Below are 13,387 nucleotides of genomic sequence, written 5' to 3'. Positions count from 1 at the left end.
CTGGCCAGCGGCCTGGCAAACCTCCATGGATCCACTCCCCCCATCTGGTCCATAAACCCCGAGCACCTTGGCCGCAGCCGGCCTCCAGCACCGTGTTGAAGTCCCCCCCCCCATTATCAAGCTTCCTACCTCCAGATGCGGAATCTGACCCAGCATGCGTTTCATAAATCCGGCATCATCCCAATTCGGGGCATATACGTTCACCAGTACCACCCGCACCCACTGCAACCTACCATTCACCATCACATATCGACCTCCATTATCCACCACAATATTCAGCGCCTCGAACGACACCCGCTCTCCCACCAGTATTGCAAGCCTCTGTTCTTCACATCCAGCCCTGAATGAAAGACCTGCCCTCCCCATCCCTTTCTCAGCCTAACCTGATCTGTCACCTTCAGATGCGTTTCCTGGAGCATAACCACGTCTGCCTTCAGTCCCTTTAAGTGCGCGAACACCCGGGCCCTCTTGAGCGGCCCATTCAGGCCCCTCACATTCCAAGTTATCAGCTGGATCAGGGGGCTACTTGCCCCCCCCACCCGTCGACTAGCCATCTCCTTTTTTCCCCCCGCCCTGTCGACTAACCATCTCTTTTTTTAGGCCAGCCACATGCCCGTGCCTCCTGCACCCCCGCCCCGACTACCTCTGACAAATTATTTTTGGCCGTCAAATATTGCGATGGTGAGGAAATGGGCTGTGGAGGTCGTCATGGAGGCAGCATCGAATAGGGGCACTAGTTTGAGGGCGTTGTTGCTGGCGCCTTTGCTGTTCGCCAGCCAGGTACTCCGCAGCCCAGTAGTGGCGTTGTCTTTAAGGGTATGGGGCAGCAATGGGTGGAGATGGGAGAGGAGGTGGGAGTCGGAACACAGGCTGAGGCCTTGCGGAGGGTGAACACATCCTCATTATGTGAGGTTAAACCTCATCCAGTTTAAAGTGGTGCAGAGGGCCCACAGGATAGTGGAGAGGATAAGCAAGTTCTGGGCAGCACAGTACCATAGCGGTTAGCACAATTGCTTCACAGTTCCAGGGTCCCAGGTTTGATTCCCGGTTTGGGTCACTGTCTCTGTGCGTTCTCCCCGTGTCTGCGTGGGTTTCCTCCTGGTGCTCCGGTTTCTTCCCACAGTCCAAAGATGTGCAGGTTAGGTAGTGTCCAAAATTGCCCTTAGTGTTGGGTGGGATTACTGGGGTATGGCAATAGGGTGGATGTGTGGGCTTGAGTAGGGTGCTCTTTCCAAGAGGCAGTGCAGACTCGATGGGCCGAATGGCCTCCTTCTGCACTGTAAATTCTATGATTCTATTATTTGTGGGTAGAGGATTGGTGTGGACTGTGCTGGGTGTGAGGGGTGTCACGAATCACGTCCATATGTTTTGGGCGTGTTCAAGATAGAGGGGATTTTGGTAGGGGTTCTTGGACATTATGTCCGAGGTATTGGGAGCGGGGGTGGTTCAGAGTCTGGAGTTGCCACTATTTGATGTGGCAGAAGACCGGGGAGGCGGGGGAGGGGGTGGGAATAGAGAGGTTGATGTATTGGCCTTTGCCTCCCCAATAGCCCGGAGACGGATTTTGCTGGAGTGGCAGGACTCGAGAGAGAGACAAAACCAGGGTGTGGGTGAGCAACCTGACAGAATTCCTGAGGTTGGTAAAGGTTAAGTTCACTCTACTAGGGTTGTTAGAGGTTCACCTGGAGGTGAAAACCATTGGTCGATTTCTTCAAGGACAATTGAGGGGTCAACAAGGGGGATTGGGGAGGGGGGGGGGGGGTTGCTGTCAGGGAGGCTGGAGGGTTTGATATGTTTTCTTCTAATATTTGGTGTATATTTGTCAAATACCTTGATTAAAAATATAATAAAAAAGAAAATCTCTTCATATTCAAAAGAAAATGTACACTGTAAACACAGCAACCTATTTCCACATAAGATCCTACAAATCCCAATCAAGATAAATGAAGTTAAATCTGTTCATTGTCAGCATTGGGAGAAGAGATCCTTTAACTACTCCCTTAAACATGTGAAGTCTCTCTTTCCATCCCAGCTCCTGACCATCCAATGTTCCTTTCTTAGTCCCATAATAGTGAAGATCAATCCATCCCAATCATCTGTTGCAGATCCTACACTGTTTGAAAAATATGAACATCCGTTCCTCAAAAAAAACCCTCAAACCTCTTCAATTTTCCAATTGACTTCTACCAAACCCTGGTTCAACACCTGACCTTCACTCTTCTTCAGTTGCATGTCCAACCTACTCCTCTCAGTCCCCATTTTGGCTCCATTGTCAACAGTCAGCTACGCCTTTGCTTTTGCATCCCTTTCTACAGAATCTTCATCTCAGAACACTTGAGGCTGGTTTAGTTTAGTGGGCTAGACGGCTTGCTTGTGATGCAGAACAAAGCCAGCAGCGCGGGTTCAATTCCCATACCAGCTGAGAATTCTGAATTCTCCCTGTGTACCCGAACAGGCGCCAGAATGTGGCGACTCGGGGCTTTTCACAGCAACTTCATTAATGTACGCCTACTTATGACAATAAAGATTATTTACATTTTCACTTCATATCACAACTCTGCCATTTTAGTCTCCTAATCCTTCTTTACTGGTTTTTCCTCCTGCCCAACATTCAATAGGTTGGAAATTGCTCAGGAATGTCTGTTGATGAGCAAGTTGCTAGACGTGTGTTTTTTTAAAAAAACCAAAGTATCAGTTTTCAGACTTTTTCACACATTCCACATAATGAAAAAGCTGGAGTGCATATACAAATTAAGATGTCACACTACAAGAAATGAACCAAAAAGTGTTTGAGTCGTTTAGTTTATGTGTAAAAATCATCTGGTTCAATATATGCAACACCTTTTTAAGAACAGCATCTACATTTGCCAAAACAGAATTAATAATGGTTTAAGTATGACCCAAATGAAACAATTTCTATAGCATGCACTTTACCTCTTGAAACAATATTATTTTAATGTGCGAGAATTTTATTTACAAAATTTCAAGTGAGAAATCATTTCATAGAAATGGTTTTAAAAGAACACTTCATTAATTACATTTTACATAAATAGCATCAGATTGCAAACAGTTGTAAATGCACTCAGTACAAGAACATATTTATAGTACAAGAACATATTTATAGTACTTCTAAAGTCATAATTGCAATCCCTGAGCTGGTCAAATTAAGTGGGGTAGATTTCCACCTTTAGTCCCTGGCAGTGCCTGGCCACAGTTCAAAGATGGAAATTTAGTGAGGGGGAGAGGGGGTGGTGATGGTGGTGGAGTTGCGTGTCTGTAACTATGTATGCTCAGTTTTATTACCATTTACTTTAATGGAAGGAAAATCTGTTGCATGCCAGTCAATTATAACCTCTTCAAAATTTTGCTGATAAACTGTACTAACACACCAAATATGAAAACCTACTCCATTTTCTTTGAAAATACCACACTTTACAATTGTTCATATCAGACTATTGGGCAAGAAGAGAATACACATGTTCAACATATGATTTACACAAAGTATTTTCATAACTTTTAGATTATGGAGTGCTTTTAGAGCCAATGACCAGACTATTCCTAGAAAGCAGATTTCTTATACAGAACATAGGTGATAACACTATAAACCTCCTTGCATTACAAACCACTTTACTATTTTCCAAACGTGTAAAGTTAATTTTTAGATATTTACTGATCAATGGAATGCTTTATTGCACAGATACGTGAAGATTACTTGCATATTTCTTTAGAAGGCCACGCAGAATTCTGATAAATGCAAGATTGAATGAAGCTTAAACAATCGTAGACTCTGTCCTGCAGAGTTGACATTACATTCCAGAGATGTGTGACCTTGGAGAGCACAAAATGTACTGATGATCATAAGTAGAGCACCTCACTCAGTTCCCTCTAGAAGCTTCTGCAGATTCTTCTGTATCTGAAAGTAAAAGGTACAGAATTTGAGCAATGTATGGAGGAAAAAGTGCATAATTGTTTTCTCACGATGACCTCCAACAGCAAATTTCAGTAGACAGAAATTGAATTTAGAACACAAAAGTAACCATAGCCCGAAGTTTTCAAAAAATGCCACACACACACATGCGACTTTTAAAAATACAAGTATACTAGATCCACTAGTTCCATCTACCTACTAGCTTCATCTTAAAACGAGCGATTTGTAAAACAGGATTCTCTTTCATAAACAAGTGTCAACTCTGCCTAATCACAAGTGCCTTTTCCCAGGATAAACCAGCCAAAATTTATAAACATGGCCATTAAGTTAACCCATGAATAAAAATTTGCCACAACTCATTAGTAAATGTCCTAATCTGTTGTTTAAGCTCTGTATTCCATGGAAATGGTCTTCCACACAACTGGGGACTTACGAGCTGGAATTAAAGCCATAACATATCCCACATGATAAACGCCAGCATATTCCTTACAATTGATGCAGGGTTAACTGGTCTATACAGTTCCCTGTTTTCTCCCTGTCTTTTCTTGGTTAGCATGATTCTCCATGAACATTGGTCTACACAGAATTCTCGACTGCAAAAATCACCCCCAATAATGGTCAGAGAGACATACATTGTAGAAGGTTGATCCAATCTTGGGCAAACAGCCAACGCCAACTCCTCAAGACTCTTCAGAAGGAAAGAAAATGCTAGTATTTCGATGATTACACAAATAACTTGCATTTACATTGTATTGATGCTTGTATGCTTCTCATCTTACTTCCATAGGATTTTCTTCTTGTCCTCCTCTCCAAAGGGCAAAGATTTGTGACATACTGGCACAATGTGTTAGCACTTCACAGTAGCCATCTACAATGGAGTATTGCATTTAGCTGAAGTCAGCAGTTCCATTTACAGTAAAATCTAATTCTATTTTCTATGGTGTCCAATGCCCATTCACCAGAAGTTGGAACCCTAACCAATTTTCCCCACCAGTATGTGTCACAGGCATACTAAAATCGCATGTTATAACCCCATTGCTGACCTGGCTGAAAACAAGGCACAAATATATTGCATTTCTGACTCAACTATTCTGCCATCAAAGATATTATTCCTTTTTCAAAATTCCCAACATGTCATTGTACTGTATAATTTAAAACATCTCACAATCCATACTCTACTGTTTTATTTTATTTCTCAGTATTCCAATAAATTCTAGCTCACCTTTTCCAATTTTGCAAGATTTTCTGACAATTCATCATAGATCACATCTGTATTAATGTGGAACTCTAATCCCATGTCCCGCTGAGCAAAAGAACTGTACAAAAACAGAAGAAATTCATTACTGAATTAATAAAACAAAGCAATTGGAACTGAAGACCAAAAGGCTGAATAGGTCACCTGACAGAGTTTAAATTCACTCCTTCCACACACCACTAGTTACCAATAAACCAATGGCTGAGGTTCAGCAAGGATATAAAATATAGTCAACATAATGGAATAACATGCTTACAGAAATATAAATCGTAGCTCATGGAAGAATTGGTTCATGGAAAGCTTTTCATACCAGTTGAGATAATTCACTTGTATTTTAAACAGTGGCATGGGCCTAAATCAAAGTTTTGCACATAGTGCAATTTCACAAAACAAGTCATTTAAAAGCTAATGCGCTCTACAGTTCCAGCCTACAGACCTATATCGTTTCGAACTAGCTATTAGGGTCGGCCATGTTCAACATGGGGAGGAAAAACTGCCAATTATTAGCGTATTGAGCATTGGAAAATGCCTTTTCCCAGGATAAGTCAACAAAAATATACGTATGGTCATTTCAAGCTTATTCAGAACAATAACTCATTAGTAAATTTCCAAATAGAAACACTATACATTCTACAAAAATAGTCATGGTCCTATACAACTGGCTGTTTGTAGCCTGGAATTAAAGCAATAGCAAATATAAAAGATTTTAAGAACTCAGACAGAACTGGTTGGATTTGAAAACAACAGATGATATTTTGAAGACGGCCAAGTAGTATTGAGGACTGTGGGGTAACGTGACAGACAGAGGAAAAAGGAAGTGCTTTAAAGACAACCCTGAAGGCCTACCTCAGGAAATGAAACATAGACATCAACGCCTGGGAAGGCCCCTTGCTCAGAGGAATCTCCTGACTGATGGGACATGATTCTTCAAGGGCACCCGATGGCAAGAGGAGGCCTGGAAAAGAAGCCCGAGAATCCTGTGATCTAGAGTCCAATGACTGATCCCACCTCCCGGAAACACCTGCCAAGTGTGCGGTCGAAGATGCGGCTCTAGGATCGAGCTCATCAGCCACACAAGGATTCCCAGAACCCAAGACCAGTAACAGAGTTTCTTAAGTGGATATTCATACTCGTTAGTTAAAGACTCATCACTACACATTTATTCGTAGGAAAACGTCTCAAGGCGATTCAGAGGTGCAAAGAAAACAGACAAGGCAAAAAAGATTTAGCAGGAGTGACCAAAAGGTTGGTTAAGGAGATCATCATAGAATTTACAGTACAGAAGGAGGCCATTTGGCCCATCGAGTCTGCACTGGCTCTTGGAAAGAGCACCCTACCCAAGGTCAACACCTTCACCCTATCCCCATAACCCAGTAACCCACCCAACACTAAGGGCAATTTTGGACACTAAAGGCAATTTATCATGGCCAATCCACCTAACCTGCACATCTTTGGACTGTGGGAGGAAACCGGAGCACCCGGAGGAAACCCACGCACACACGGGGAGGATGTGCAGACTCCGCACAGACAGTGACCCAAGCCGGAATCGAACCTGGGACCCTGGAGCTGTGAAGCAATTGTGCTATCCACAATGCTACCGTGCTGCCCCACGATGGGTTTTAAAAAGGTCTTAAAAGAAGGGGTTCTGTAAATGTGGAAAGATTTAAAAGAAGGAATTTCAGAGACTGGGTCCGAGGCAATTGAAACCACTGTGACCAGGGAGGATGGGGAATTAGGGGTGCATTACAGGCGGAGTAGGGAGTGGAGGGCAGATAGCTGGAGAATGTTAAGAGTTTGGTAGATGTGAGGCTATCTACAGATTTAAAGACATTAGACAAATATACATCAGTGCATGTGGTAATGATGGGATAGGCAAACTTTAATCTGTGTTCTGGTATGTGCCTAGAGCACATTTTAATCGGTATTTGATTGTTATGGAGGTCAGTTTCATCACACTATGCAGTTTAGCTTTTCTTCCCAAGCAAAGTGGGAACTATGTTGATGTAAATTTTCACAGGCAGTGCAGACCTCATACCAGCACCTTTCTATACAGACCACTCCATGTGAAGCTATATTCAACTGCATTTGGTGTAAGAGGAGAAGGAGACCAACCACACTGTGCAAACCACACTGCGGAAACGCAGATCCCTGGTGAGTCGTTAAAAGCAGGAATTCTGGTCGCTTTTCCCCCGCTGTTCCAAAACCCAGGAATACAATTGCATGGTTGCATAGTAGTTTTGCCAGAGATTGGCTAACTCAGCACAGATCTTCCCGATTTGTAAAGTTCAATTCGGACGACATATTTGATACAAAGCAGCATCACATTTTAGCTTTGAAAGTTCATCACAAAAGTTGGAGATGCACCAATTTTGCCAGGTGTGTGGTTTTGTAGCTGCAATGTTGGCATGGTGCTCAGCAAGCATTACACCATTTCAAAATGGAGTTTAACTGAAAAATTCTCGAATCACTACATGATTTTTTTTTTTTAAAAACGCACACATTTTTGGATAGGCCAATTTTAGCTCTTCTGAAACATGGGGCTGGATTCTCCAAAAATGGGGCTATTTCCCCACGCTGGCGTTTCACTCTTGACTTTCCTTAAAAAAGTCAAGGGCGATTCACTTACCTGCAGGGGGCTAGCAGGGCCCCGGAGTGCTTCTTGCAGCTCTGGCTGTGGATACGGGCCCCCACACTTCCAGTCGGGAGTCCGCGCGAGTGCACGCCGATGGCCTGCAGCGGCTGCACGTGCGCCATGGCGGACTCGGACTGACATTGACAATGTAGGCCCCTCCGAGATGGCGCGCGCCGGTGGATCCGAGCCGCCCGGTCGCTGCCCCGCCCATGCTCGATCCCCCCGCCCCCACCAGGGCGGCCGCGGACGGAGACCGCAGCCACCATCTGAGGTCCCCGACCGGCAATATGTGGTTAGAACCACGCTGTCGGGAACTCAGCCAGATTTGCCCAGAGAATCGCAGGGGAGCCTCTGGCAATGGCCCCCCAGGCGCACTAAGCGCGAGCGACGCCGGCCATGATTCCCACGTAAACAATGATTCTCTGCCCCCGCACTAAACGTGATTTTGGCACGGGGCTGAGGAGAATACCGCCCATGTTGCTGGAAATAACCATTAGCAATATTTCCAACATGAGGCTTCCAATTATAATTTAGGCAGTGAAGAGGGGTTAATCTAGGCAATGAAGAGAGGTTACAACAGTTCATCAAACATCAACCCAGTTTACAGTCACTACAGCTTAACCAATGAATATCTCAATTACAAAAGCAGAGCAAATAAATTGCTCAGCCAATGAAAGCGAATACTTACTCTTTGTGATGTGCATGGTATTCTGGCAAAGCTCCAAGTGAGGCTAGACGCTGTTCCAAAGCAATTATTTTTAAGCCCATGTAGAAGGATGACAGAACTAGCACAATGACTCTGTAAAATAAATGGTTCTTTAGCAATCATTTTCTGTTTCTTGGTACGAGACAGATTCCCACATTTCTGTAGCCAGCTACATTTTCCAATGTGCAACAGTGAATAAATTCAATATTACATTTGCAGAAAGAAGTTTTCAACAGCAGCTATACCTAATGTATAAATCACATTTTATGTAACTAAGATTTGGGGTGTGATCCAATGGCCACTCTGCGGCCAAAAAGCAGCTCGCCGCGGCTGAGTGTGGCCGATAAAAGCCAGGAGACCCCGCTCCTGGGATCTACTTGGCTCGCAATGCCTCGTGAGATCCAACGTGATCTCGTGAGGTGCTGCGAAGTAAATCCTGCCCATTGTGGGCGGGATCACTTTGGCAAATCTGCATATTACAGCAAGACCGTTAGTATCACTCTAATGTGCAGATCCGAGGTACACGAGGCATTGGGATTCATCCTTCACCTCAGAGACCTCGGGCAAGCACCATTCAGCACTGGTGTCCACAAACCAATGGACCGGCACTCCTAGGAGTCTCCCAGCTGCATGCTCTTTGGGCAGGGTGGTGTCCTGGCACTGCTCGTGCCACCTGGGCACCCTGGCAGTGCCAACTGGCACCTTGGCAGTGGTACCTGGGTTCCAGCTTGGCACTGCCAAAGGTGTCATGCTGGCATTTTTTGCAAGCTTACGATCAGCCGGGGGTGGCCTGCGTGTTTTTTTGGGGGGGGGGGGAGAGAAAAGAGAGAGAAAGAGTCGCTTCAGGGGTCTTGAGATCGGGATGCTATTTAAAAATAATGCCCCGGTCTCTTGCTACACTGGGGACTTCCAGCAAGCAGAGCTGCCCGTACAAAACGGGACGGTCTCGACTGCGCGTTCCATGCGGAGGCCCCTTTTACAATGCTACTCTGTATCTGTATCTGTTACTGCACAAATTTACCATTTACCCTTCAGAGGGAGATTTTTAGTTTGTGGGTAGCTGGGTATTGTGGCCTGAAGCCTACTGGGATGAAAAATGACCAGGCACAATAGGACCCTTACAGACAGAAGTACAAAAAGATACATCAGTCCAGGTTGGGATCAAATCCAGGTCCCAGAGGCAAAGGGTCCTAATAAAATAGGACATCCAGTCTTTATTTAAATTTAAGAGATCGGATGACAACATATGCAAACTATATCAAATATATCTATTAACAAATAGCTCTTTCTATAGTCATTAAGTAATTCAAAACAATACTCACATAATCAGATAGAGCACCAGTAAGGTATTTACAGAAAGATACTGGACACCATTAGATTTCACTCTGTTCAATAAGTGTACCAAGGAATGTCCTGCAAATATAAAAGACCAGGACAAAACTCTCAAAAACCAATTGCATACCTATGCAAACCATGCAAGCAGAAATGAGAAAAACGAAGACCTGATCATTTTCTTTCTGAAATAGTAGTGATAATCAATGTCCAAAGCTGCAGTAACTAAAAGGCAGCTGCTTTTCAAAAATCAGGACAAGAAAGGAACAAGTGACAAAATCTCAAATATTCTCCTGTTAGGACTTGCTCCAAGTTTATTATATTAGTGACGAAAACACAACTGAACCACATTCAGGAACTTTCAATTATTGCAGGCGCTTTAAATTAATTTCTGGTCACTAATTTGCATATATCAACCAGATACCAATACTTACTCTTGTCATGACAGCTTCTTCTCTTTACTTCAGGCATTTCTTTAACGTGAACATCAGCAAGCACTGGAATTTCGGCATTTTTTGCAATTTTCAATAAGGTTTGGGTTGAACTGGTAAACTCTGTTAATGACAAAGTTAATAATTTGTATTTAGACATGTTGCAAAGAAACACCCGTGTTCTAAGCAAGTAGAATGGCACTGTAACCTATATGCTCAACCTTGTACACGAGGCATTTTTACAGCATTGATGGTGTTGCAATGAAGAATTTAAGTGAATGCATCAGATTATTAATATTCAAAACCTTGCCAGCCAAATTATTTAACATGCATTCTTACTTGCTCAGTAAATATCACAAGAACTGTTCCAGCTCCAAGTGCTTGCTGAGCATAGAACTATTCCAGTTACTAGTTCTCAATTGCAACAGATATAAAAATCATAATGTAATGTTTCCAGCTCCTTCTATTAGTAATGCATGTGCTTTAAAATCATTCTAATGTTCACCAAGGTATACTGCGTTTTTGTTCATCATTAAGTTTCAATAGATGTTTTAATGCTCACAATTTCTGCATTAACATTTAACGCCATAATTACACTACGGTGCCTGGATAACTTTCATACATTTTAACTAACCAAATCGCCTTTGCCCGATTATTTAACAAAATCCTACACAGTTAAAAGTCACCTTTTGAATTCTAAAAAGCTAGGCAGATACTCAAGGTGAGTGACTAATCTTGTTAAAATTAAATACTGCTTTTTGACAATGGGACCACTAAATTATCAAAATGACTCCTTATTCTGATGCAATAACAAAACAGACCAACCTTGAGAATTTTCAGACTCTGGAGTTTGAGATCCAGAGCTACTAGATTGCTCCAATTCCCGCCTTCTACATACTGCAAGACCAGACAAATCTTCTATATTGAACTCCTTTTTAAAAAATAAAGGACATTTTATAAATTTTATATGAGTTTGCTTTGTGATTGTATATACATATCAATAGAAATCCGTCCTTACACAATTTCAAGGTCTAGTCTTCATATGTAGCCAGCAATTGCAGCACATGGAAACCACAGATTAACAAAAAGTCACCCAGACTCGAAACAATAGCTCCCCTTCTCATTCTCACAGACGCTGTCAGATCGGAGATTGTCCAGTATCTTTTGTTTTTGTTTCAGATTCCAGCATCTACAGTAATTTGCTTTTAACTTCTGTCACTTTCATGTTCAAACTAGTGACGAGCTTCTTGTGATTTACTGTCCTTTCATCAATTTGAGAATACCTGGCTTAAAAATCAACTGCATATAAATGGACACCACTATTGCCAGTCAAATTGGAGATGGTTAGACAACCTCTGCCAATCATATCCAAGATCTCACCGTTGAAAGTGACTGGGATTGATTTTATGTACATAATTATCCTCTGCTCACTGTAATTTTCTGGGGAAATCATCCCCATTTTCGTTCGTAGAAATTTCTGTAGTTTAAGTCACGGGTTCTGTTGCCTCAAGTTCCTAGAACCTTAGAGTCAGTGTTTGCTGCAAAATAGACTATTTGCTGTGGGTATTGCTACAACTCTTGCCCTGCCTCCAACTCATTGGCTGACACTTGTCTTAACAGACACTGATACAAAACAGGATCCCATGATATTGAACAACTCACTATGTGAGGAAGCAAGGATTGAGATTTATTTGAGGGGGGAGGCAAGCTCTGGAAATCATTTTGACTATAGAGATCGCCTTGTATGGTCCTGAAAGGAAAATAATTGATAGGATTAATGGAATGAGACAGGCGGAGGAAGAAAGTAGTTTCACAAATGATTAGTAATAGACCAGCGCCATTACATAGTAATAAAAATAAACCCATGTCTGGCAGAATGGATAAGCAGAAATCCACTTCCAGCCAATCTGGATTTGGAACTCAATAGTTTATTGGCACATTCAGATGGGAATACTGCTGATCTCTGTATAGACGAGCAAATCACATTCTTAGCATTTTCTTGCTAATGGAGAATACAGCCAGGATTTACCATTTTTGGTGATCCACTGAAATTAAAATAAATGTTTATATCAATTGAAAGTTACCAGACAAGGACTTGTAGGATCAAGTTTGTACGTAATCAGCTTGAATTTATTCAGACAGACCTGCCCAGTCAAATATAAATGTTCAGTGTATACCATTTACTGTATTTGACAAACCACTAGCATCCACTCTGACTGCAGCTGTAATCTGTATACACGGTTCTAATATATACAACCTCATAGCAATATAATAACTCAACTTCAACTTATTCGCCTGTGGCAAGATCATCAGTTTCTGCATAAAAGTTTGCTTTGTGACGGTCAGGTAAAATAACTTTCCAGATGGCATTCATCTTTTTGTCAAATACTTACTGCCTATGTAGGCAAATAAATGAATTATTATCCACTGCTGACCGAGTATTTTATTTTCTAAAGGATAATTTATAACAAAAATAGCTGCAGGAGTGACTATAGCTTTTGCAGCAAGAATGTCAGAGATCCTCAACTCAGAAAAGGCCCTTGTACTGGTCAAAAACAAACACCAAAATATTCTAATCCCATGGGCACTTGGCCCATGGCATTGTAAGTGCACATCTAAATGTTAGGAGGGTCTCTGCCTCCACCACCCTTTCAGGCAAAGAGTTCCAGACTCCCATCACCCTCTGGGTGAAAAAGATTTTCCTCATATCCCCTCTAAACCTCCTGCCCCTTACATTAAATCTATGCTCCCTGGTCACTCATCCCTCCATCAAGGGGAAAGTTTCTTTCTATCTACTCTATGCCCCATATAAATTTATACATCTTAATCAGGTCTTCTCCCCACCGCACCCCCCTCCGAGTCAATTCATTTCCAAGGAAGACAACTCCGATATATCCAATCTCTCTTGATAACTAAAACTCCCTCTTTCCAACGGGAGTTTCCTCCGGGTGCTCCGGTTTCCTCCCACTGTCCAAAGATGTGCAAGTTAGCTAGATTGGCTATGTTAAATTGTCCCTTGGTGGGGGTTTCGGGGATAAGGTAGGGAATTGTCTATATAGGGTGCTCTCTCAGCGGCCGGTACAGACTTGATGGGCCAAATGGC

At 42.6% G+C, this 13,387-nt stretch overlaps 1 protein-coding gene across 6 annotated transcripts in view; it reads right to left on the bottom strand.

Annotated features, from left to right (window-relative positions):
- Positions 1 to 2,784: 2,784 nt before the first annotated feature.
- Positions 2,785 to 13,387, bottom strand: part of gramd2b (GRAM domain-containing protein 2B) — a 134,429-nt gene continuing 123,826 nt past the window's right edge. For 3 of the 6 annotated variants that reach the window (XM_072516562.1, XM_072516563.1, XM_072516566.1), the window contains exons 9-15: positions 11,110 to 11,215; positions 10,288 to 10,407; positions 9,844 to 9,934; positions 8,504 to 8,614; positions 5,151 to 5,244; positions 4,561 to 4,616; positions 2,785 to 3,913 (exon numbers count right to left, since the gene is read on the bottom strand). In XM_072516562.1, coding sequence (XP_072372663.1) covers positions 3,886 to 3,913; positions 4,561 to 4,616; positions 5,151 to 5,244; positions 8,504 to 8,614; positions 9,844 to 9,934; positions 10,288 to 10,407; positions 11,110 to 11,215 — 606 coding nt within the window. In that variant the 3' untranslated portion in view covers positions 2,785 to 3,885. Of the gene's footprint in view, positions 3,914 to 4,560; positions 4,617 to 5,150; positions 5,245 to 6,017; positions 6,139 to 8,503; positions 8,615 to 9,843; positions 9,935 to 10,287; positions 10,408 to 11,109; positions 11,216 to 13,387 lie in introns of those variants that run through there. The other 3 variants (XM_072516564.1, XM_072516565.1, XM_072516567.1) reach the window with 2 other exon arrangements.

This window comes from Scyliorhinus torazame, chromosome 9 (genome assembly GCF_047496885.1).
Source record: "Scyliorhinus torazame isolate Kashiwa2021f chromosome 9, sScyTor2.1, whole genome shotgun sequence".
Lineage (NCBI taxonomy): Eukaryota > Metazoa > Chordata > Chondrichthyes > Carcharhiniformes > Scyliorhinidae > Scyliorhinus > Scyliorhinus torazame.
This window is presented reverse-complemented; position numbering and strand designations above follow the sequence as displayed.